Source organism: Lepidochelys olivacea (genome assembly GCF_965140295.1).
Source record: "Lepidochelys olivacea isolate rLepOli2 genome assembly, chromosome: 8".
Lineage (NCBI taxonomy): Eukaryota > Metazoa > Chordata > Testudines > Cheloniidae > Lepidochelys > Lepidochelys olivacea.
This window is the reverse complement of record NC_140418.1, coordinates 66,243,692-66,270,323: the sequence shown is the minus strand read 5'-3', so window position 1 is coordinate 66,270,323 and position 26,632 is coordinate 66,243,692. Positions and strand designations below refer to the sequence as shown.

General features: G+C 41.6%; 1 protein-coding gene across 5 annotated transcripts in view; it reads right to left on the bottom strand.

Annotated features, from left to right (window-relative positions):
• Positions 1-26,632, bottom strand: part of CAMSAP2 (calmodulin regulated spectrin associated protein family member 2) — a 172,994-nt gene that overhangs the window by 47,121 nt on the left and 99,241 nt on the right. For 3 of the 5 annotated variants that reach the window (XM_084636073.1, XM_084636074.1, XM_084636076.1), the window contains exons 5-7: positions 17,587-17,619; positions 13,596-13,737; positions 11,892-12,031 (exon numbers count right to left, since the gene is read on the bottom strand). In XM_084636073.1, the coding sequence (XP_084492199.1) occupies positions 11,892-12,031; positions 13,596-13,737; positions 17,587-17,619 (315 nt within the window). The remainder of the gene's footprint in view (positions 1-11,891; positions 12,032-13,595; positions 13,738-17,586; positions 17,620-26,632) is intronic. The other 2 variants (XM_084636075.1, XM_084636077.1) reach the window with 1 other exon arrangement.

Below are 26,632 nucleotides of genomic sequence, written 5' to 3'. Positions count from 1 at the left end.
AAGATGAACTAACCTCTGGTGTAGACAGTGTGAAATCATGCAAGAATTCTTGCATCAACCTTGCTTATGCCTCTTGGGGAAGTGGATTAACTACAGCAACAGAATAACCCCTCCTGTCGCTGTAGTGAGTGTCTACATGGAAGTGCTACAGTGACGCAGCTTCAGCACAGCAGCGGTTCTGCTGTTGCGTTTTAAGTGTACATAAAGCCTTACTCACTGGAATCTTGTTGATCAGACCTGCCCTGAATCTCCTGTTAAACTGTGAAGCCTCAGACTGTAACAGGATGGGTTGGAAAGGTGGATATATTTAATCACAACAGAGCACAGGAAGTCAGAGTAGAGTACTTTGCTTCCTTTCAAGGGCTGCACTAGAAACTCCATGTCCATCCTGGAGGCTCAACTGTGATTTGTGCCACTGCTTTCCCCTAAAATGCACTTTCTGTTGGCAGCTTGGTTCTTTTTGTTACTTATGGCAGAAATATCAGAGATTAACTGATTTCTGATAAGATAATATCACTACCTGCTGTGCAGTCTTATCCACTTGACGAGTTGCAACAGCTAGGCCATACACATCGAGGCCAGGAAATATAGTGAACCTTCTGCCCAACCTTCTGCCCTTTCACAAAGAAAGGTGTAAGCATGTTAGAAATCCTAATTTACTGCATTAATGATCGCTACTAAGCCCAAGGAGTGAAGTTCAACAAGTACAAGGAAATTATTTGCTGCTTCTGCAACTGATGGATGATGAAATCGGGAGGAAGCAGACTGCTGGATTGCATTAAGTCCTCTGAAGATATGTACTGTGACAGGGCAAGGCCAGATGGCTACAGAAAAGTAGTGGGAGATAGATATATTAGCTCCAGGCTAAACAAATCCCTGGTACCAGGTTAAGTGAAATGGAAGCTGCTTCAGGTCAATTAAGACACCTGGGGCCAATTAAGAACTTTCCAGAAGGCAGGGAGAATGCTAGGTTGATTGGGACACCTGAAGCCAATCAGGGACTGGCTGAAACTAGTTAAAAGCCTCCCAGTCAGTCAGATGGGTGTGCATGTCAGGAGCTGTGAGAGGAAGTTGTGCTGTTGGAGAGGCTGAGTAGTACACACCATATCAGGCACAAGGAAAGAGGCCCTGAGGTAAGGGTGAAGTGGAGCTTGAGGAAGTGAGGACTGCTGTGGGGGAAGTAGCCCAGGGAATTGTACATGTCATGTTTCTAAAAGGTCAGCTACCATAGCTGATACTATTAGGGTCCCTGGGCTGGAGCCCAGAGTAGAGGGTGGGCCCGGGCTCCCCCTCACCTTTGCCCCCTGATTAATCACTGAGACTGGGAGACAACAGAGACTATGCAAGGAAGGATAACTTCTCCTCACCTCCCTTGCTGGCTTATGATGAAAATGGCTCAGTAGACTGTGACTCTTGTCTCTAGAGAAAGAAGGGTTACGTGGAGGGTCACAGTGAGCCTTTGAGGCTAGCGAAATCTGCCAGGAAACGTGGGACCGACGGAGGCGAGGACAGAGCTTTGTCACAGTACATTACACATATATTAATGGTATACTTCACCTGTTAGCAAATTTTAAAATAACTATTCTAAAATGTATTATAATGAAGCATTTAATCCTGCCCTTAACATATATAATTTGTTTTTAAATCACTTTGCTTCTTATACAGAAAAGGGATCAAAACTACAAGCTAAAAGATAATCAATTTACGATAGTTTCCCTGAAGTACAAAGAAACCACACTGCATTTTATAAGCTAGAGGCAGAAATACATCAGCCTGGTGATCTGCAGGCTCTGTATACTACAGAAATGATGCAAACCATCCTCCTGCTGGCAAGTGGCAGTGCATTACTCAAAGCTCTAGCAGAAAGGAAACAGCATATTCCATTATACCCTTCTAGTCAAAGAGATACAATAAGGAAAACAAGCTGTATGAGCAGGACAGGGGCTAGGATACATTGATAAAATCAGAGCAAAAAGCTGCAAAAGTAGGCTATTATTTTAAATTTATACATTAATTTATACTATCATGTGGCAGTTAAATTTAAAAACTACTTTTTTCCACGAAAATTCTCTTTGGAAGAGTCAGCAAATAGAAAATAATTGTATAGGTTTGCATCACACACTGATATCATTCCTAGTCAGTTTCTAGAATGAGAAAACAATTTTCTGTACTATATAGCATTTTAATATGTTGTGCAATATTTAAGGTTTCTGCTCACAACATGAGCTTTTTCAAAGGGGTTCGTCAAGGGAGCATATATTCTTATTAGAAGTTACTCCCAATGGATGTCCTGGGAAACTTGGAAAGCCCTCGTCTTAACTGTGGATTTATTTTTAAATCAGATGTCTTTTCCACACATGCAGAACAGAGCCTACAGCACCAGCTAGTGTTTCCCTGCCAAGGCTTAGGAGGAAAACTTGGCAGCTTTTCTGTGTAGCATTTACATCTAAATAGGTATTTGTGCCACAAGAAGCTCGTGAAAGCATGGTCACAATGAGCTTTTTCAATTTACAAATGTCCTAAACCTATGAAAGACCTAAATCCACTCTAAACAAATTATTCAGAAGCAGGAAAATTACTTAGTCTGTAGCATTTTTAAAGTGTACAATATAAGAAATTAATTTATAAAGAAAATATTTATATTCAAATACTTGTTCTCAAAGCATTATATTGGATACTTATTTGAATCATTATACACTATGCACCTACTGTACAAAAATAGCATTACTCATTGTCATGGATTAGCTTAGCACAGCAATAAGGAGTCATGGATTCCATATATTCCAGATAGCCAGGGCTGGGGGAAAGAGATCAAAATATGGAAGAAGTTCAACTCAAGATGGGATGAGCAGAAATTTGACGTGGTGGGCAAGCCTGTTGTCCACATCCTTTTGTCTGCTCCCACAACACAAGCAAATAGATATTCTAAGCAATAAGAGATAACAGTATAACAAGCATGTCGATAGGGAGTAGTCTGTGATGTGGAAATTTGAAAATGCCAAAAGCTGACTCAAGCAGATGAAACTGGCTGCCTCGAGCAGCAACTGATGAAGTTTCAGTATGTGAAGTAACAGAATAATCAGCAAGAGATGACCATACTTATACATTAGGGGACTGATTCTGCAGCTCTTACTGACACAGGCAGTCTCATTAAAGTCAGTGTGACTACCCATATAAGTAAGGTTCCAGCAGAACAATATGCAGGCTTCCAGCCTTTTTGACTCAGCTTGAGAAACTGCTAGAGATCATAAGAACAGCAGTGAAGATGACCCAGTTATTCAGAAAACTGATTACATCCCATCTGCAATGGCTATGCTGATGCCACAAAAAGAACATTTAATTCTTTGAAGACATTCAAAGAAGAATCTTAAGCAAAAAAGGGAAATATTTTAAATAGAGTCTTTAAAAAAAGAACAAAACACAAAAAGGAGAGTTACATTTAGGGAAGAAACCATTTCAGCAGTTGTCTCCAATTCTCTACATTGACCTTAAAGAAGACACCTGACTAGGAAAATGAGGCACATTTTTTTCTCTTACTCTTGTCTCTTGAGAAGAGGAGAGTTCATTGTAAGAAAGCAGAGGTACCAAAGGAGTACCAAAAGCTCTGCTCAGTCTGTGAGATACCTCACTATGTTCAAAGGATAAGCCTGAAAATATCTATTATAGAATCACACTGGTCACACTATCATTACAATCACAATAGAACATAAGTCTCTGTTTTAAGCATATAACTTTCTGGAAAAAGACAGGTTTTGCCCTGATATGCGTTTTCATTTTATAACTTGAAGAAAATCTGTTCAGCTATTTTAATCACCCAAGCACAGGGAAAATGTTTTACAGTCACAGAAAATATTGCTGAGATACTTTTTGGCACTTGTAAACTAAAGAACAGTTTCATATTAAAAGTTCGAACTTGGGATTTATGTAGTCCTGCAAGAATTAGTGTTTTGCCAAGTTAAGAAGAAGCTGTTAAGAAATAAATCTATAAAATGAATAAAAACAGTACTCTGTATGCACATATCTATTTTCCTTAGTGCAATGGTTTAGCTAAATCAGTGTAGTTAGTCCAGTGCAATCCCCTGTATTGATATTCTAAGGGCAGAGAGAGGTGGTAGCTATGTAGCTCTCCCGTCAACATTGTGCTGTCTACGTGGGGGGGCTAAGGTTGGTATAACTATGTTGCTCAGGGGTGTGGATTTTTCACACCCCTGAGCCACATAGTTATACCAAACTAAGTGTGTAGTGGTGACCTGGCCTGAGGCTACTATGTCAGCGTAGCTATGCCGGCATAAAGCTGTAGAGTAGATGCAGCCTACCTGACAAAAGGTGTTTTTCTGTTGGCGTATGAACACCATCCTCCTAAGCAAAGTTAGCTATGTCGACAGAAGCACATTTCCGTTGACACAACTGGGTACACCAGGGAAAAGGTCAGGATAGCTATTTAGGTCAGGGTGTTGTTTTTTTCACATCTCAGACTGACACAGCTATGTCAACCTAACTTTTAAGTGTAGACCAAGTCTTATTTTGATTTAAGAGTAGCTTATTTCGATTTAGCTTAAATCTGTTTTTAATTTTCTTAGCCCTGGCCTACACTACGAGTTTAGGTCGAATTTAGCAGCGTTAGATAGATTTCACCCTGCACCCGTCCACACAACAAAGCCATTTTTGTCGACTTAATGGGCTCTTAAAATCAATTTCTGTACTCCTCTCTGACGAGGGAATTAGTGCTGAAATTGACATCGCCGGGTCGAATTTGGGGTAGTGTGCATGTAATTTGACGGTATTGGCCTCCAGGAGCTATCCCAGAGTGCTCCATTGTGACCGCTCTGGACAGCACTCTCAACTCGGATGCACTGGCCAGGTAGACAGAAAAAGCCCCGCAAACTTTGGAATTTCATTTCCTGTTTGGCCAGCAGGGCACGCTGATCAGCAGAGGTGACCGTGGAGATCTCATCAGCAGAGGTGACCATGGAGTCCCAGAATCGCAAAAGAGCTCCAGCATGGACCGAACGGGAGGTACTGGATCTGATTGTTATTGAATCTGTGCTTTGAAAAAAATCTCCAAGGGCATAAAGGACAGAGGCTATAACAGGGACCCACAACAGTGCCGCGTGAAACGTAAGGAGCTCAGGCAAGCCTATCAAAAAACCCAAGAGGCAAACGCCCTCTCGGGTCAGAGCCCCAGACATGCCACTTCTATGAGGAGCTGCATGCAATTCTAGGGGGTGCCCTACAACTACCTCACACCTGTACGTGGACTCCTGCAAGGGATTTTGGGGACGAGGAAGATGATGAGGAGGGGGAGGTTGAAGATAGCGCACACCAGGCAAGCAGAGAAACTGTTCTCCCTGACAGCCAGGAATTGTTTATCACCATGATCCAATACTCTCCCAACCCGGGCTCCGGACCTGGAAGGCAGAGAAGGCACCTCTGGTGAGCATACCTTTTTAAATATAATACACAGTTTAAAAGCAAGCGTGTTTAATGATTAATTTGCCCTGAAGACTGGGGATGCATTCGCGGCCAATACAGCCACTGGAAAAGTCTGTTAACGTGTCTGGGGATGGAGCGGAAATCCTCCAGGGACATCTCAGTGAAGCTCTCCTGGAAGTACTCCCAAAGCCTTTGCAAAAGGTTTCTGGGGAGGGCAGTCTTATTGAATCCTCCAAGGTAGGACACTTTACTACGCCAGGCCAGTAGCACGTAGTCTAGAATCATTGCATAAGAAAGCATGGCAGCATGTGGTCCCAGTGTTTGCTGGCATTCAAGCAACATCCATTCTTTATCTCTCTGTGTTATCCTCAGGAGAGTGATATTGTTCATGGTCACCTGGTTAAAATAGGGTAATTTTATTAAGGGGACATTCAGAGGTGGCCATTCCTACTGAGCTGTTCGCCTGTGGCTGAAAACAAATCATCCCCGCTGTTAGCCATGTGGTGGTGGTGGGGGGGTGATGCGATCATTCCAGAGAACTGGGTGGTGGGGGGGCTTAGTTGGGTTTGTGCTGCACGTTAACCCGAAAACATCAGCCCCTCCTTTTAAATGGCCAATGTGTCTTTTTCAATTTTACTCTCCCCTTTTTTCCCTCCCGCAGCTGCAAATGTTTCAACGCTGCCACTAGCATCTCCATCCTAGAGGCTAGCACAGATAAGAAAGCGAAAAAAAACGCACTCGTGATTAAATGTTCTCTGAGCTCATGCAGTCCTCCCGCACTGAAAGAGCCCAGCAGAATGCATGGAGGCAGACAATGTCAGAGTCCAGGAAAGCACAAAATGAACACAAGGACAGGAGGGATGCGTGAGAGGACAGAAGGCTGGAGCAATAGGAGAGGTGGCAGCAGCGTGATGAGGACGAGGCAGGATGCAATGCTGAGGCTACTGGAAGATCAAACTGATATGCTCCGGTGTATGCCTGAGGTGGAGAAAAGGCACAGACCGCCACTGCAGCCCCTGTGTAACCAACTGCCCTCCTCCCCAAGTTCCATAGCCTCCTCACCCAGACACCCAAGAACGCGTGGGGGAAGGGGGTTGGGGGCTCCGGGCACCCAACCACTCCACCCCAGAGGACTGCCCAAGCAACAGAAGGCTGGCATTCAGTAAGTTTTGAAGGGCAGTGTGGCCTTGTCCTTCCCTCCTCCCCCACCCAATCCATTGCTTCCCTCCTACTCCACCCCTCCCCAAGCTACCTTGGCAGTTATCCCCCTATTTGTGTGATGAATTAATAAAGAATGCATGAATTTGAAACAACAATGACTTTATTGCCTCTGCAAGCGGTGATCGAAGGGGGGAGGGGAGGGCGGTTGGCTTACAGGGAAGTAGAGTGAACCAAGGGGGCGGGTTTTCATCGAGGAGAAACAAACAGAACTGTCACACCGTAGCCTGATCAGCCATGAAACTGGTTTTCAAAGTTTCTCTGATGCGCAGCGCGCCCTGCTGTGCTCTTCTAATCGCCCTGGTGTCTGGCTGCGTGTGATCAGAGGCCAGGTGATTTGCCTCAACTTCCCATCCTGCCATAAACTTCTCCCCCTTACTCTCACAAATATTGTGTAGCACACAGCAAGCAGTAATAACAATGGGAATATTGGTTTCACTGAGGTCTAACCGAGTCAGTAAACTGCACCAGCGTGCTTTTAAACGTCCAAATGCACATTCTACCACCATTCTGCACTTGCTCAGCCTATAGTTGAACAGCTCCTGACTACTGTCCAGGGTGACTGTGTATGGCTTCATGAGCCATGGCGTTAAGGGGTAGGCTGGGTCCCCAAGGATAACTATAGGCATTTCAACATCCCCAACGGTTATTTTCTGGTCTGGAAAGTAAGTCCCTTGCTGCAGCTGTTCATACAGACCAGAGTTCCTGAAAATGTGAGCATCATGTACCTTTCCCGGCCATCCCATGTTGATGTTGGTGAAACATCTCTTGTGATCCACCAGTGCTTGCAGCACCATTGAAAAGTACCCCTTGCAGTTTATGTACTGGCTGCCTTGGTGCTCCGGTCCCAAGATAGATGGAACGCATATCCCTATCGCCCCACCACAGTTAGGGAATCCCATTGCAGCAAAGCCAACCACTATAATCTGCACATTTCCCAGAGTCACTACCCTTGATAGCAGAACATCAGTGATTGCATTGGTGACTTGGATCACAGTAGATTTGCCCACTCCAAATTGATTCCTGACTGACTGATAGCTGTGTGGTGTTGCAAGCTTCCAGAGGGGTATTGCCACTTACTTGTGTACTGTGAGGGCTGCTCTCATCTTGGTATTCTTGCGCTTCAGGGCAGGGGAAAGCAAGTGACAAAGTTCCATGAAAGTGCCCTTACGCATGCGAAAGTTTCGCAGCCACTGAGAATCATCCCAGACCTGCAACACTATGCGGTCCCACCAGTCTGTGCTGGTTTTCTGGGCCCAGAATTGGTGTTCCATGGCATTAGCCTGCCCCATTGCTACCAGGATGGCCAAATTGCCAAAGCCCGTGCTTTGAAAGAAGTCTGTGTCCATGTTCATGTCCTCATCACTCTAGTTACCACGCTGCCGTTGCCTCCTCGCCTGCTTTTGCAGGTTCTGGTTCTGCATATACTGCATGATAATGCATGAGGTGTTTACAAAGCTCATAACTGCCGCGGTGATCTGAGCAGGCTCCATGCTTGCCATGGTATGGCATCTGCAGGAGAGCAGAGTTGCAGGGGAAGTGGTGGTTGGATGACCAATTTTGCAGACCTACTGCACCGTCTGCTGCCAGGACACAACAGCTGAGCGGGTTGCACGCTTGCCGTGGTATGATGAGACAAGAGCAGCCAAGCACAGTTGCAGCAGAAGCGGCAGATGATGACGGTCATATAGAGGACCTATGAGACGACCAGGAGAGCAGAGTGGCAGTGGAAGCAGTCGTTCTATGAGGATGGTTTGCAGTCCTACTGCACCGTCTGCTGAAAGCAGTATGGCACCCGCAAGAAAAAAGGCACAAAATGATTGTCTGCTGTTGCTTTCACGGAGGGAGGGGCGACTGACGACATGTACCCAAAACCACCCACGACAATGTTTTTGCCCCATCAGGCATTTGGAGCTCAACCCAGGATTCCAATGAGCGGTGGAGACTGCAGGAACTGTGGGATAGCTACCTAAAGTGCAACGCTCCGAAAGTCGACACTAGCCTCGGTACTGTGGACGCACTCTGCCGACATAATGCGCTTAGTGGGGACACACACAATTGCCTGTATAAAATCGTTTTCTAAAAAATCAGCTTCTATAAATTTGACCTAATTTCGTAGTGTAGACATACCCTTAGTTAAACTGAAATAAGCCTGGGTTTAAACCAAAATAAGAGTGTCCACACAGCCTTTTGCACTGGCTTAACTGAAAAGGTTTAAAATCACACCTTAAGTTAAACTGGTGTAATGCTGTATGTAAACAAGCCCTTAGTGACTAAGGCAGGGGTGGGCAAACTTTTTGGCCCGAGGGCCACATCGGGGTTGCGAAACTGTATGGAGGGCCAGGTAGGGAAGGCTGTGCCTCTCCAAAACAGCCTGGCCCCCGCCCTATCCGCCCCCTCCCACTTCCTGCCCCCTGACTGCCCCCATCAAAACCACCAACCCATCCAACCCCCCCTGCTCCGTGTCCCCTGACCGCCCCCTCCTAGGACCCCTGCCCCTAACCACCCCCTAGGATCCTACCTCCTATCCTACCCTCCCTGCTCCCTGCCCCCTGACTGCCCTGTCCCCTGTCCACACCCCTGCCCCCTGACAGCCTCCCCCGGACTCCCACGCCAATCCAACTGCCGCTGCTCCCTGTCCCCTGACCACCACCCCCAAAATCCTCAATCCATCCAACCCCCCTGCTCCATGTCCCCTGACCACCCCCTCCTGGGACCCCCCGCCCCAACTGCCCCCTGGGACCCCACCCCCTATCCAACACCCACTGCTCCCTGTCCCCTGACTGCCCCGACCCCTGTCCACACCCCCACCCCCTGACAGCTCCCCCGGGATTCCTATGCCTATCCAACCGCCCCCTGCTCCCTGTCCTGACTTCCCCCCCGGGACCCCTTATCCAACCCCTGCCCCCTTACCACGCTGCACAGAGCAGCAGGAGCTCGCAGCCCCGCCAGACCCAGCCCGCACTGCCAGGCAGAAGCGGTGGGCCAGAGTGCTGGGGGCGTGGGGACAGCGGGGGAGGGGCTGGGGGCTAGCCTCCTCAGCCGGGAGCTCAGGGGCCAGGCAGGACAGTCCTGCCGGTCAGATGTGGCCCACGGGCCGTAGTTTGCCCACCTCTGGACTAAGGCCTGGTCCAGTCACAGATTTTGTGCTAGTATAACTATGTTGACTAGGGATGTGATGTTTTAGCATTACAGTTATGTCAGTACGACTCCTAGTGTGAACACAGGTATATTGGTACAAAGGTGCTTTATAGCTGTATAGTTTATTCCCTTTCCTCTAATGGAACAAGCCAAACCTATTAAAAGCATATTTATGCCAATATCAGTGCATCCACAATTGGGGCCATGGGGAAGGCACTGCCTCACGTTAACTACAATGTGTGTGTGTGCAGATGAGGCCTGAAGTAGACAGCAACAGCTCAAATCTGGAAGATGCTAAGTGCTCCTGTGAACTGCTAAACATCTTCATCTGGGTGAAGTCAGTGGGCGTTGAAGGTTCTCAACAATTAGCAGAAATGAGCCCTAAATGCAGTTATTGGGCCGGTTTTGTTCAATATCTTCATTAATGATCTGGAGGATGGTGTGGATTGCACCCTCAGAAAGTTTGCAGATGACACTAAACTGGGAGGAGAGATAGATACGCTGGAGGGTAGGGATAGGATACAGAGGGACCTAGACAAATTAGAGGATTGGGCCAAAAGAAATCTGATGAGGTTCAACAAGGACAAGTGCAGAGTCCTGCACTTAGGACCGAAGAATCCCATGCACTGCTACAGACTAGGGACCAAATGACTAGGCAGCAGTTCTGCAGAAAAGGACCTGGGGTTACAGTGGATGAGAATATGGATATGGGTCAACAGTGTGCCGTTGTTGCCAAGAAGGCCAATGGCATTTTGTGATGTATAAATAGGGGCATTGCCAGCAGATCGAGGGACGTGATCGTTCCCCTCTATTCGACATTGGTGAGGCCTCATCTGGAGTACTGTGTCCAGTTTTGGGCCACACACTACAAGAAGGATGTGGAAAAATTGGAAAACGTCCAGTGGAGGGCAACAAAAATGATTAGGGGACTGGAACACATGACTTATGAGGAGAGGCTAAGGGAACTGGGATTGTTTAGTCTGCGGAAGAGAAGAATGAGGGGAGATTTGATAGCTGCTTTCAACTACCTGAAAGGGGGTTCCAAAGAGGATGGATCTAGACTGTTCTCAGTGATAGCAGATGACAAAACGAGGAGTAATGGTCTCAAGTTGCAGTGGGGGAGGTTTAGGTTGGATATTAGGAAAAACTTTTTCACTAGGAGGGTGGTGAAACACTGGAATGCGTTACCTAGGGAGGTGGTGGAATCTCCTTCCTTAGAAGTTTTAAGGTCAGGCTTGACAAAGACCTGGCTGGGATGATTTAGTTGGAGATTGGTCCTGCTTTGAGCAGGGGGTTGGACTAGATGACCTCCTGAGGTCCCTTCCAACCCTGATATTCTATGATTCAGATGACAACACACACAGTAATTGCACTAATACATAGAATTCTGTATACCTGTGAAAAGACTCAAACACTTATTTGAATCTCATAGCATATGTTACAATGAACATACATACTGTGAAATTCAGTACAGTTTTCGGTTTTAAGGTAAGGAAATGAAATGCACACAACTACATATTATATGCATAAGTGTTATATTTAACTTTAATTCAGGAAATTCAAAGTTATGGTTTGCAGAGCAACCATAGCGTATCAAATAAATATAGCACATACACATGTAAAACACAGAATTTAACACTGTATATATTTTATATTTCTGTACAGATGGACAAGGGTAGATGAGTTAGTTATTCTAGAAACTATAACTTTAAATTACACTATGGTTTGAAAAACTTAGGAAGTCACAGCCATCATAACTCTCAATTACATTTTTAAAGAAATATTGCAGATTGTGTGTTTTTAATTAAGAGAGAACAAAGTTATGACAGTCTGCCCAAAAACTAAAGTTTTACGTGTTCTCCCTTTAAAAATATATTTACATTTCAAGTTTAATAATAACCATCAAAAATGAGGTGATAAGTGCAGCTCAAACATGCATTTTATATTCACATTATAATTTAATCACTGTGTTCCAACAAATGCAGTATCCTTTTTCGCTGAACCATATAGCAATAGACCTAAAAGCAGTTAAAATAGCATTACTAAAGCAGATCAGAAGAAATCACATGTTCAAAAAAAACACTTTTTTTTTTTTTTACCTTTACTGAAGCAGCAGCATAGAGCATATCTTCAAGAGCGAAATGGCAACACTGGTTCAAATATTCCTGACAAAATTCTTGGATGAGCTGTAGATTATATAGGCTATCAGCTAATGACATGGTCTCTTTCAAACAAATATCTAAAATGAAAGCGGAAACGGAAAAGGTTAGGCATAGCTACAGATCTGAAAATAAAAGCCTTACATATAATAAGTGCCAAGCATTTTGGAGGCAGATTAAAAAATGAAAATATTTTCTCAAAAGGAATTTTTTAAAAATCCAGTTTTGAATTAGATTTTAATTTCAGAATCTTGAGTTATGTCATCTTACATTTTATTCCATTGCATTTTTATAGGTTTGTTTTTATTCTATCAAAGTAGATTAACATCTTGAATACTTTCTAAAACACACTATGATTGGGCTTTTTTTGTAAATGGTAATTATAAATTATGATTTTTAATGACCCTTGATGAAAATAAATTATAATCTAACTCTTGACCCATTTATTATTTTGAGACCATCACAAACATTACTGTATAACTTAAATATATTTCACTGATTACAGTATCCCTCTTGCAACTAGGTTTTAAATGCTCAGATACTAGTAGTAAGTGAAATGGAATTGATCTTGTGCTTCACATATGAACATTCAAATCTAATAAGTGTCAAGAATAATACTGTTAGATAGAGTAAGCCTCAATAAAAACGTTATATTTTTAATGTTTTCCATGGTTCTCACAGTAGTACCTGATCACCTCTGACTTTATTTTAGAGACAAAAGGGGAAACTTTACATGCATATTTTAAAAAGGTAAATGGGATATTACGGTGAGGAGATCCAAACAATAAAACTGGTGATATTAAGCTAGGGATTCAAGGATAACATGAGCCCTGTCTTGCTTCACTGTTCTGAAAAACAGAGAGTGGAGGAATCTGTGGGAAAGCATACATGAGATTCCAACTCCAGGCCTATTCTGAATTCTGAAATTCTGAATCTCTGTCTGTTCTCAAACAGTAAGAGGGCAAGGTGTTAGCACTGGAAGCAAAGATCCAAGGAGTCAACATCCATGGCAGCCCTGGTTTCAACCCTTCTCTGATCAGACACACTAGACAGTAACAGCACATGCCTGGATTTGACACTTACATAACTTGAAAGCCAACTTTTTTCATCTCATAAGCCCAAGAGCAACTGGAATTTTGCTTTCTTAAATCTGGGGGCCTGTGCTACTGGAGGCATTCTGTGGAATAGTTTTGCATAGGGATTTCACACTTCATATCTGAGCAACCCTGAGATCCATGTGCATGATCCCAACAAGGCTGAAGCTTTCATGGGGAGAACAGAAGGCCAGAGAATGACCAAGGAAGGCTGGATGCCAAGACACTTTAGTCACTGAAGGATGTGCTCTCAAGAGTGAGGAATCTACCAAGACAGTTCCTTATTGAATTATCTTTACAAACTTATATTTGCTTGGTGATTTATAGATAGTAATGGTAAACATAATATTGGGAGATACCCTGGTAAGTGGTGCTCTCTCTTTAAAAAATGAAATTTTATGCAAGTGAGAGCTTTTAAGAAACTCAAATTTTACCTCTTATGTATTTATGCTATTCAATGCCACCATTTTAATGTACACTGAAGAAAAAGCCATTTAACTTGCATCACCATCTTTTGAATGGCAGAGAGTCCTCTAACATACACACTCACCCTCCAGTTTGACAATATCAGGACAGTAGAAGTGGATCAGAGCAGCTAAAGCACAACCATCTGTACCATCCTTCAGCAGATTTTCGACCAGTGGAATGCAAGGCAGCTGCTTAAGCAGTGTTTGCTCCTTCCTGTAACGAGCCTACCATGTAGAAAGAGGAGATTAAAATAGACATATGCTCAGAAACATATGTGAAAACAGATTTGTACTGTAGATTCTGTGTTCCATTAGTGAAAAGGCATTAAGTAATATCAAGTCAGTCACCATTTTGTCAGAGGTTACTTTCTGTAGATTAATATTTATGCTAAACAAATAGGCAAAATGTAAATCGATTTAAAAGGAAATAAGTCCATATGATAATATTGCAACTTTCATTCAAAACTACTGTGCTGTCAAAGTTTGATCAAATACATACAATATTCTGGTTTCAGAGTAGAAAGCCGTGTTAGTCTGTATCCGCAAAAAGAAAGGGAGTACTTGTGGCACCTTAGAGACTAACAAATTTATTTGAGCATGCAAATAAATTTGTTAGTCTCTAAGGTGCCACAAGTACTCCTTTTCTTTATACAATATTCTAATTCACTCTGAAATCAGACAATTCATTTATCACTATTAGGAGAATAACTTACAAATAGTGGCATTCAGTTTCATGAGCATTTAAAAATTACTTATTTGTCTAACATAATGGGCCAAATCCTCAGCTCGTGTAACTCTGCATTGCTCTTTGAAAGTGAGCTGAGCTAAGTCAATATGCGCCACATGAGGATCTGGGCCAATACGTGCTTCAGTTATAACAGACCTGACGCCAAATTCAAAAGTAGAGAAATCTGGATTTGATCAGCTCCATTTTCATTATTACTCTGTGTCATACAGACAACAGGGCATTTAGAAAAGGATTCATGGTCAAGATTACCAGGGTAAAAGAATTTTACAAAAGGAAAACATTTTGAAAAGAAACTTTTTTTTTGCTCTAATTTCATATTGGTCATTCTTAATGTCTCTTCTCACATCCCCTGGAGTGCCATATTGGGAGGGGGGAAAAAAAAGGACATATACGATGACGTATTTCCTAACTTGTTGATATGACTTATTGTGTAACTGACCTTTTAATTTTCAAATACTGCAGAAAGTTTACAATCTGTCTTAATACCTCAGTGCTAATTATGATGCTAATTATGATGTCAAGAATATCCCTGAGCTAACTAATTTTATGTTTAAGTTATGTATATATTTAGATGGATTCAGAGGGCTCTCTTTTGAGGTTCTGAGAATTCACTCACTGTAACCCTGAAAATTATACTTTTGGTGAGAACTGGATGGGATTCCATTCAGTGCATCTCAGTGTCTCTCTTAAATTGGCCAAAATGGTGGCTTGAGAAATGTAGAACTCCCAGAATATATTACCTTGTGGAGAGACACCAGTACTGTGAACTGAAGACAAGTCTTTCTTATAGCACACCAGAATGGCCCAGATAACTTTTAACCAGTTAATATTTTAATATTTAAAGAGTAAGATTTAAAGCTTTACTTCAAGCTTGAAATGTGGTGACACTATTGCATGAAGTATGTTGTATGAAGATACAAATGGCAGAAGACAGTGTCCCCTTGCTATGATAGACATCTGAAAATGCTTAACAAAATGTGTTAATCTTTCATGTATTATTAATATTTGATTTGCATATGTTAGTAACACTTTAAATTACCTATATTTAAGCAAGACATTTTTCATACTGTCAGAGCTTTTTCCTCCCCAGCCAAATTGCAATTCTTTACTCGTGACAATCTAATCTATTGTCATGGAAATCACAATACTGTCACAAATATAGAATTATGCTTTTCCTCCATGGAAATGGTTTAGAAATGAAGTGTGAGGAGAAATGTTTTACTTACATTTTATTTTATTATTCGACAACAATAGCAGAGAAGATATGGTAACACATAATATACAGATTGGCTCAAAAATCATAATTAAAAATTTCTCTCAAAAATTTAATATATTGTTTTAAGAACAGTCTCTCAATTTTGTTTAAAGAACATTTTAAAGTTGTTTTAAATATAGAGTACGATGGCTAGCTTAGCAGCATCTCACAATATGCCACCACACAATGACTTTCTGGGAGAAAGCTTCCTGTCATTTAAATGATGATTCAGGCTGCCTTAGGAACATTGTCTACAGACTTCTCTTGGGAACTACAGTATGTCAAACCTTTAAGGTAGACCTGGAAGAAGATGGTTGTTTGAGAGAGTAGAAATATCCAACTTGAGGAAAAAATAAAGTTAAAATATAGTCAAATCTACTAGGTTGCTCAAGGTATATTTTGTATCATGTTTTAATAGGAATTTACTCAGCATTTGATAAAGAAGGCAACATATGTTATGCTACTTCAAGTTACTGTATAGCCACCAGTGACTATTTTTTACTTTTAATTTGGAAGAAAATCTCTTTTAATCATTTAGAAAGTGTGATGATAAACATGGTCATAACAAAATATAACACCTCAACATGCTAGTACCATATTTATCGAAAGATTGGTACAGCACTGCTTTTAATAACTGCACTGCAAATATATATGATATTTCTAATATACTGGTGGGGAACTATCGGTAAACAAATACCTCATACAAAAACAGCAATAACAAAAGCTGTTTTATTCTGAAACAGCTCTTCACAAACTTTCTGGTTTAATGGAAATACTGTATGTCAGATTATGATGAGAAATGTACTTTATTTTCGTAGGTCTGTAATGACCATACACAGCCCACTTGTGGCTTTACTCCTCTCCCCTATGTTAGTTAGATTGTTGTCCTTTCATTCCTGAAATAAGAACATTTAAATGGTACTACATAGTCCAGAACTGAATATTCTCTTTAAATATACATAGATTGAAATGCAGAGGGGAAAAAAGACAACACTGCAGAGGAATTACTTTTATACTCAGACTCTTATGAAATTGGGTTCAATCAGCTAGGAATAGAACAGCTGTAATCGCTATTACAAATTGTTTTTTAATGCTGTTCTTTAGGCAATGGCCAAACTTCATTTACAGTAAGCAGTTGCCTAAGCTTATTTTTCTCTCTTTGCAATATATATGAACCATCTCTTATTAGTTAAAACAAAACTAGCTGAGGGCCTGCACAAGTGCTACATGTGTGATTTGATTGAAAAATCAAAAGTACATTTTTGGAAAACAGAACAAAATGCAATACAGCCTTTACTTGAACATCTACAGACTACAGTAAATCTCAAAGCAGCTCCATATCTATAGTATGGATTTACTGATGACAGAGAAAAGAGCATATTATCTTTATTGTTGAAGTGTAGCAGGGGATATGTTAATTAAACTACATACAATTTTAGTGCAAATTACAATATGTTATTAATTAAGCACAGAGTTACATTATTATGCTTTTATAATTTTAACAATAGGGGGACAGCCAATGTTTTGCTCCCCTCAATACTCATCACTAATTGAAAAGAGAGAAACTAGGATAAATGGTGTATGTGTGATACACACTTTTCAATAAGTGTCTAAAAACTTCAAGTGCCACAAAGGTTGGCTTCTGTGGATCAACTTTCTTAAGAAAGTACACAAGCAGCTCTGATTCACACTGAATAGGAGTTTGCATATGAACCAAGCAAAGAACCTTACCAGAGAGAGTACAGAGAGGGTATTTTATATACTGAGGTGAGGTAAGAGAAGACAACACGCTTCACTATAAAAAGTAAAATATCATAACCACTACAGATGCATGTCAACTGTTCTTAAAGCAACTTTTGATCCAATATCATACCTTAAATTTTAATTTTCTCCAGATTACCTTGAACGACTGGATTCTAAACTATGTGAACCCTATGGACAGCGATCTACTATACTATAATCTAATCTAGCCGAGATAAATTAAATGAATTGAGTACACCAGCATGACATGGACAAAACGATTCTCATTTTAAGCTATTAGATCAAAGGTGAAGCAGTCAGGCAAACTTACAGGAACCAGTTTCCAAAACCATTTGGTAGGAGACTTCAGAGGAAGCAGTAGAAAAAAGAAAAAACAAAAGCAAAAAAAATTTTTAAATCAGATTTTATAGTTTATCCTTACATAGCAATTTTGCTTTAAACTTCTCTCAGTTTTGTACAATAGCGTATTATAATTTCATAATAAATGCTATTGGCACTGTAACCTTCGTACAGAATAAAATGAAATTCTTTAATAGTAAAACTAATAACGGAAATGATAGTTTTCAGTCTCTGTCGATCAACAGAATAATTTTCCCATACTAAAAAGACACAGGTTTTTAAATCACTATTATTTTATTTGATGTCCTCACATATCTAATTGCACCCAGGATATGCAATCAATTTTGCCAACTGAGGAATTCATCTGAGACTATGATCAAAATGAAGTGACTCAGAACATAGAATATGCAAGCAAGCAAAAAAGGTAACGCAATGTATAATAACAGGTCTAAACATGCTTGTAATATTACAAATTCCAATGAGGTTTATAAAAGTTAATTCCAATGCCAGCCAGTAATGTTTCATACAAGTTTAAAAATATTTTGTAAATACAGTCCTATGACAATCTTCAGAAAAATGAAGGGTGCGGGCAATCATGTATTTACAAATACAAGTCACATTAGCATCAGCTACATGATGGGCAATGACCTGAATGTACAACCTAGTTTTCATGTGTGTAGTTTTCTTTCAGTTACTTCTAGGGAAGGGGTGAAAAAATCAGAATTGGTGGATTTAATCATAATCAAATAGTCTATAAAATATATATGATAAAAAAGAGAGACCAAATGATTAGATTTGCAAAGAATCAGAGAAACTCATTCTAAATGCTTAATCCCAAACTCATTGAAAAAAACCAATTGAAATTATTTCATTAAGTTCAAAGGGTTTTAGATTAGTCTTTAATTGTGCTTATAGGTTTCAGAAAAATATTTATTACAAAAAACCAGTTACCTACCTGTACTGTAACTATTTTTTTGAGATGTGGGTGCAGATGTGTATTCCACTCAGATGCGTGAGCACCCAGTGTATCAACACTGGAAACTTTTCCTAATAGTACCGGCAGGGAGGGCGCTTATGCCCTCTGGCCCTTAACCCCTTCCCTGGCTATTTAAGGGCAGTGCTGCCCCAAACTCTCTCAGTTCCTTTGCTCCAAATGTCAAGACAAGACACTCCGATGCAGAGGGGCTGGAGGTTGGGTTGTGGAATACATGTCTCCACCCGCATCTAGAAGGACAACAGTTACAGTACAAGTAAAAAGAAAAGGAGTACTTGTGGCACCTTAGAGACTAACCAATTTATTTGAGCATAAGCTTTCGTGAGCTACAGCTCACTTCATCGGATGCATAATGTGGAAAGTGTAGAAGATCTTTTTATACACACAAAGCATGAAAAAATACCTCCCCCCACCCCACTCTCCTGCTGGTAATAGCTTATCTATTATCTTATCTATCAGTACAAGTAATAATTTTTCCATTGAGTGGTTATAGATGGGTATTCCATTCAGTTAATTCACAAGCAGTACTTTAAGGTGGTGGGACATGGAGTCTACTTCAACAACTGCAAAACTGCCTTTCCAAAGTTTGCATGTGACCTAGACACAGTGCTAACAGCATAGTGCTTGATAAAAATATATAAAGAAGATTGGGCAGCAGCCCTGCCAATGTCCAATATCAACATGATAGATACGGCTAGATTCTCACTGGAACGTATGAAGGAAGACTATGCTAGGCTGGGGAAGATGCTTAAGGAAATCGAGACTCAGGTGATCTTTAGTGGGATTATGCCTGTTCCTAGAGAAGGGCAACAAAGGTGTGACAAGATTATGACTATCAACAGATGGCTTAGGCAGTGGTGCTATAAGGAGGGCTTTGGGATGTATGGCCACTGGGAGGCATTCATGGAAAGAGGACAGTTCTCTTGGGATGAACTTCATCTGAGTAGGAAAGGAAATAGACTTCTAGGATGGAGGCTAGCACAACGGATTAAGAGAGCTTTAAACTAGGGATTTGGGGAAGATGGTTGGGAGATGTCCAGGTAATCTCCACGCCGGATTTTAGCATTGAGAGGGAAGAAAACACAGTAAGAAAGGATACAGCCGTGGGTAGGAGAATGTATATAAGGACGAAGGGCAGTGTGGATACCAGTCTAATAGGTTATACTGGCTGTAGAATGACCGTGCCAAAAAGGGTACAGAATGTGAGCGAGGCCAAACAGCAAAAATTAAGATGTTTGTACACCAATGTGAGGAGCCTAGCTAACAAAATGGAGGAACTAGAGCTACTGGTGCAGGAAGTGAAACCAGATATTATAGGGATAACAGAAAGATGGTGGAATAGTTGTCATGACTGAACTACAGGTATTGAAGGGTATGTGCTGTTTAGGAAAGACAGAAATAAAGGTAAAGGTGGTGAAGTAGCATTGTATATCAATGATGTGGTAGAATGTAAAGAAATAAGAAGCGATGGAATAGATAAGACAGAGTCCATCCGGGCAAAAATTACACTGGGGAAGAAAACTACTAGAGCCTCCCCTGGGATAGTGCTTGGGGTGTGCTATAGACCACCGGGATCTAATTTGGATATGGATAGAGCCCTCTTTAATGTTTTTAATGAAGTAAATACTAATGGAAACTGCATGATCATGGGAGACTTTAATTTCCCAGATATAGACTGGAGGACTAGTGCTAGTAATAATAATAAGGCTCAGATTTTCCTAGATGTGACAGCTGATGGATTCCTTCATCAAGTAGTTGCTGAACTGACTAGAGGGGATGCCATTTTAGATTTGGTTTTAGTGAGTAGTGAGGACCTCATAGAAGAAATGGTTGTAGGGGACAATCTTGGTTCAAGTGATCATGAGCTAATTCAGTTCAAACTGAACGGAAGGATTAACAAAAATAAATCTGCAACAAGGGTTTTTGATTTCAAAAGGGCTGACTTTCAAAAATTAAGGAAATCAGTTAGGGAAGTGGATTGGACTGAAGAATTTATGGATCTAAAGGCAGAGGAGGCCTGGGATTACTTTAAATCAAAGCTGCAGAAGCTATCGGAAGCCTGCATCCCAAGAAAGGGGAAAAAATTCATAGGCAGGAGTTGTAGACCAAGCTGGATGAGTAAGCATCTCAGAGAGGTGATTAAGAAAAAGCAGAAAGCATACAGGGAGTGGAAGATGTGAGGGATCAGCAAGGAAAGCTACTTTATTGAGGTCAGAACATGTAGGGATAAAGTAAGACAGGCTAAAAGTCAAGTAGAGTTGGACCTTGCAAAGGGAATTAAAACCAATAGTAAAAGGTTCTATAGCCACATAAATAAGAAGAAAACAAAAAAAAGAAGAAGTGGGACCGCTAAACACTGAGGATGGAGTGGAGGTCAAGGATAATCTAGGCATGGCCCAATATCTAAACAAATACTTTGCTTCAGTCTTTAATAAGGCTAAAGAGGATCTTAGGGATAATGGTAGCATGACAAATGGGAATGAGGATATGGAGGAAGATATTACCATATCTGAGGTAGAAGCAAAACTCAAACAGCTTAATGGGACTAAATCGGGGGGCCCAGATAATCTTCATCAAAGAACATTAAAGCAATTGGCACATGAAATTGCAAGCCCATTAGCAAGAATTTTTAATGAATCTGTAAACTCAGGGGTTCTACCATATGATTGGAGAATTGCTAACATAGTTCCTATTTTTAAGAAGGAAAAAAAGTGATCCAGGTAACTACAAGCCTGTTAGTTTGACATCTGTAGTATGCAAGGTCTTGGGAAAAATTTTTGAAGGAGAAAGTAGTTAAGGACATTGAAGTCAATGGTAAATGGGACAAAATACAACATGGTTTTACAAAAGGTAGATCGTGCCAAACCAACCTGATCTCCTTCTTTGAGAAAGTAACAGATTTTTTAGACAAAGGAAACACAATGGATCTAATTTACTTAGATTTCAGTAAGGCATTTGGTACAGTGCCACATGGGGAATTATTAGTTAAATTGGAAAAGTTGGGGATCAATATGAAAATTAAAAGGTGGAAAAGGAATTGGTTAACAGGGAGACTACAGTGGGTCCTATTGAAAGGTGAACTGTCAGGCTGGAGGGAGGTTATCAGTGGAGTTCCTCAGGGACCAATTTTGGGACCAATCTTATTTAATCTTTTTATTACTGACCTTGGCACAAAAAGTGGGAGTGTGCTAATAAAGTCTGCGGATGATACAAAGCTGGGAGGTATTGCCAATTTAGAGAGAGACCGGGATATCATACAGGAAGATTTGGATGACCCTGTAAACTGGAGTAATAGTAATAGGATGAAATTTAATAGTGAGAAGTGTAAGGTTATGCATTTAGGGATTAATAACAAGAATTTTAGTTATAAGCTAGGGACGCATCAATTAGAAGTAACGGAGGAGGAAAAGGACCTTGGAGTATTGGTTGATCATAGGATGACTATGAGCCGCCAATGTGATATGGCCGTGAAAAAAGCTAATGCGGTCTTGGGATGCATTAGGAGAGGTATTTCCAGTAGAGATAAGAAGGTTTTAGTACCATTATACAAGGCTCTGGTGAGACCTCACCTGGAATACTGTGTGCAGTTCTGGTCTCCCATGTTTAAGAAGGATGAATTCAAACTGGAACAGATACAGAGAAGGGCTACTAGGATGATCCGAGGAATGGAAAACCTGTCTTATGAAAGGAGACTCAAGAAGCTTGGCTTGTTTAGCCAAACCAAAAGAAGGAGATATGATTGCTCTCTATAAATATATCAGAGAGATAAATACCAGAGAGGGAGAGGAATTATTGAAGCTCAATACCAATGTGGACACAAGAACAAATGGATATAAACTGGTCATTGGGAAGTTTAGACTTGAAATTAGACGAAGGTTTCTAACCATCAGAGGAGTGAAGTTTTGGAATAGCCTTCCAACGGAAGCAGTGGGGGTAAAAGACCTATCTGTCTTTAAGATTAGACTCGATACATTTATGGTGGAGATGGTATGATGGGATAACATGATTTTGGCAATTAATTGATCTTTAAATATTCATGGTAAATAGGCCCAGTGGCCTGTGATGGGAGTTAGATGGGGTGGGATCTGAGTTACTACAAAGAATTCTTTCCTGGGTATCTGGCTGGTGAATCTTGCCCATATGCTCAGAGTTTAGCTGATTGCCATATTGGGGGTCAGGAAGGAATTTTCCTCCAGGGCAGATTGGAAGAGGCCCTGGAAGTTTTTCGCCTTCCTCTGTAGCATGGGGCACGGGGTCACTTGCTGGAGGATTCTCTGCTCCTTGAAGTCTTTAAACCATGATCTGAGGACTTCAATAGCTCAGACATAGGTGAGAAGTTTTTCGCAGGAGTGGGTGGGTGAGATTCTGTGACCTGCGTTGTGCAGGAGGTCGGACTAGATGATCATAATGGTCCCTTCTGACCTTAATATCTATCAATCTATGAATCTAAAACAGCAATTAAGAACGCTATCGATCTTGGTTGTGCCCTCATCAAATAAGTCCATAATCTCTGAGGAAGCATGGTCTGAGGAACAGCTACTTTATATGCTATTGTAATGCAGGAAGTTATCCACCTGGAAATCTGCCTAGAGTCTGCCTGACCCTTCCTTTGATCTGCATAGGAGATAAAAAATGAGGTGATGAATGAAAAAGTGTAGTCCTCTCTAGGTAAAACGCCAAGCATTGTCTCACATCCAATGAATGAAGTTGCTGTTCATATGTATTTGAGTGTGGTTTAGGAAAGAATAGCAAAAATATTACTTGGTTAAGGTGAAATTGGGAAACCACTTCCAACAAAAATTTTGAATGTGGCCATAGGGCCACTTTGTCTTTGAAAAACTGCATATGTCATTATGGCCTGCAGTTCACTTTCTTTTTGCTGTAACATCTGCAAGGAGAGTAAGGTTGTCTTCTGGCACAGGGGGACAGAGAACAGGTTGCTAGGGACTCAAGTGAAGGCCCGATAAGAGCAGTTAACACAGTACACAGTATTAAGGTCTCACAAGGGAACCGGCTCTTTCACTGGTGGGTGGAGACTAATGACTCCTCCTAGAAATCTTGCTACCATGATATTAGAGAAAATTTACTTCATTTGGATCAAAGGATGAAATGCCAAGATCACCTGTTACTGGACTGTAAAGGAGCTGAGAGACAGATCAGCGGACTGAAGGTGTAGCAGATACTTCAAAATGTTCCAAATGCAGGTTAGCCTTGGTCGAATCCCCGGGCTAGCAATCACATCAAAAGCCACTTCCACTTGGTTGAATAGGTAGCTCTTGTGGACAGTTTTCTATTATTGAGTAGCACTTGCTTAACACCACTTGTGATTCTGGGAGAAATTCCTGCTGAGATGATTGGAGTAGTGATTCTGGACCCCAAGTAAATGAGCGGCTTTCCTTGATGCAGAACTGCCAAAATTTATTGCATCCTAAGCTCATAATACATTGCGGTGTCGTTGTTGGTGAGTATATGAACTGCTGCACCCCAATGTGATTCTGAAAGGCTGGGCAGGCATTGTAAATGGATTGAAGCTCCAGGATGTTGATATGAAAGGAAGTCTCCTTTTCAACCAAAAGCCCTGAATTTTCAATGTTTCTAGATGAACTCCCCAACCTATTGAGGAGGCACTGGTGACTAAAATCCTGTTGTTGGAAAACAACTGAAGGGAATACCCTAACATACATTGCTCAGAACTGTCCACCACTGTAAGAAATCCAGGATCACTGAAAGCACTTGGACAAGCTTGTCCAACAACTGACAACTCGGGCAATAAACCAACTTCAACCATGTTTGAAGAGGATGAAGGCACAATCTCATAGGCTGGACTACATAAGTGCACGCAGTCATATGGTGTAGAACTTCAAGCACACGTAGACTGTAGTTGAAGGTTAGGACTGAAGTGCCAGATACAGGTGACAAATTACTTGAAACTGTTTGTTTGGCAGAAACACTCTCAAATTTATGAGTCTAGTAGGGCCCTAATTTATCAGTTTGTTCAGTTAGCATTAATGTCAACTTTCCTTTGTTCAAAATAAGACCCAGATGATCAAAGAGACATTGTGTGAATTGGTGTTACAGAGGACTTGTTCTTTGGACTTGCCTCTCACTAACCAATTGTCCAGGTTTGGGCAGACAAGAATTCCTCTTTTTCTGAGATATGCTGCTACTACATGCATTTGGTAAATACCCATGGAGCGGAGGAAAAGCCAAAGGGAAGCACAGTGTACTGATAATGCTGACCTCCACTACACATCTCAGAAACCTCCTGTGCCTTGGGAAGATCGCCACATGGAAGTAAGCATCCTGAAGATTGAGGGCTGCAAACTGGCTGTTGTGATTCAAAGTGGGAGAATAGTCCCTAGGATACCCATGCACAGTCTCATGTATTTGATGTACTTGTTGAGACCACAGAGATTGAGGCTAGGTCTCATCCCTCCCTTGGACTTGGGGATCAGGAAGTACCCTTAGTAGAAATGCTTTCCCCGATTTTGAAGTGAAAACTCCTCTATGGCCCCCAAAGCCTGAAGAGTCTGCACATGCTGAAGGAGCAGAGACGAGTGAGAAGGGTCCCTGAAAAGGGAAAGAGTAGTTGAGTGGGAAGGGTGAACAAACTGGAACTGAATGGCATAACCCAGTCTCACAATGCTTAGTGCCCACTTGTCCATAGTTATTGACTCCCAAACCCTGTAGAAGAGGGATAGCCAGTTTCCAAACGAAAGGGAAATGGTATGAAGCTTGAGAACTGGAATGCCAACCTCAGGGAGAGTGTCGAGTAGGCTGCTTGCCCAAAATAGAAAAAGGACAGGCTGATGGGTTAAAATTGGGACCAGAAGACCTACTTCTATGAGACACATGCCCTTTTCTGGAGAAGTCCTGCTGTCTAGCAGGACAATTGGAACTAAAGAACTGCTGAGGGTGTTATTGCTGCTATTGTTGTTGCTCTGGGAAGCGATGATCTTTACCACTGGGGTAAAATCCCCCAACAAACACAACATACCTTGAGTCTTTAAGGGAATGTAATGTTTCATCAGTTTTCTCTGAAAATAAAGATTGACCATCAAAGGATAGGTCCTCAATTGTCAGTTGGACCTCAGGAGTGATACCAGCGTTCTGCAACCATGAAGTCCTTCTCATTGTTACAGCAGAGGCCATAACTCTAGAGGAAGCATCAGCCATGTCTCAAACTAACTGTAATTTTTGCCACTCGACAGCCCTCTGCAATGAAAGCCTTAAACTCTTCACTACAGGATTCTGGGCAACTTATCTGTTAATTTTGTCATTGCTTCCCAATTTACAAAAGTCGTACTTTGATAAAAGTGCCTGCTGATTGGCAACATGCATTTGTAAGGAAGAAGTAGAATACATTTTCCTCCCAAACACATACAGTTTTTTAAAATCCTTGTTCTTTTGTGTAAATTTATACCTCCCTGTCTTAACGTCTCATTAGCAGCCATTACAACAAGAAGTTGTCTCCAGGAGGAGAGGCTCCCAGCAGAATAGGAGACCTTGCTCTGGACTGCACCATGGATGAGAACCTAACTGACTGTGGAACATCCCAGGGATTCCAACAAGGCCATTGTGGGTAAGGGTACGGCATAAATGGCCAGTAGTAACTGGGCCAAGAAGTCCTCTCTCAACTATGAAAGCATTCACAATATCAGTACCAATGGTGATCCCCAGGAAGTCTCAGTGTCTTTCAAAAGCGATATCTAGAAGGCAACAGAGAGGAGGACGATGTCTCCAACCCTGAGGAATCTTCCAAATTGTCAACAGAGGCAACAGAATAGCCATCCCCAGTGGGGTCAGCAAACATCCCGCCTCATCTGAAGTTTAGCTCATCAGTACTGAGAAAGGTAAAGCACTCAGTACTTTAAGCATTGATATGGACCTTACACTCAGTACCAGAGCAGATATCTGCACTGAAGTTGAAGCCATTCCCATTCCTGCAGAAGCAGTGTGCTCTGCAATTGTCACTGGTATGGAAGGTAGTACTTGCGCTTACTCGCTTCTCAGTACCAAAAGG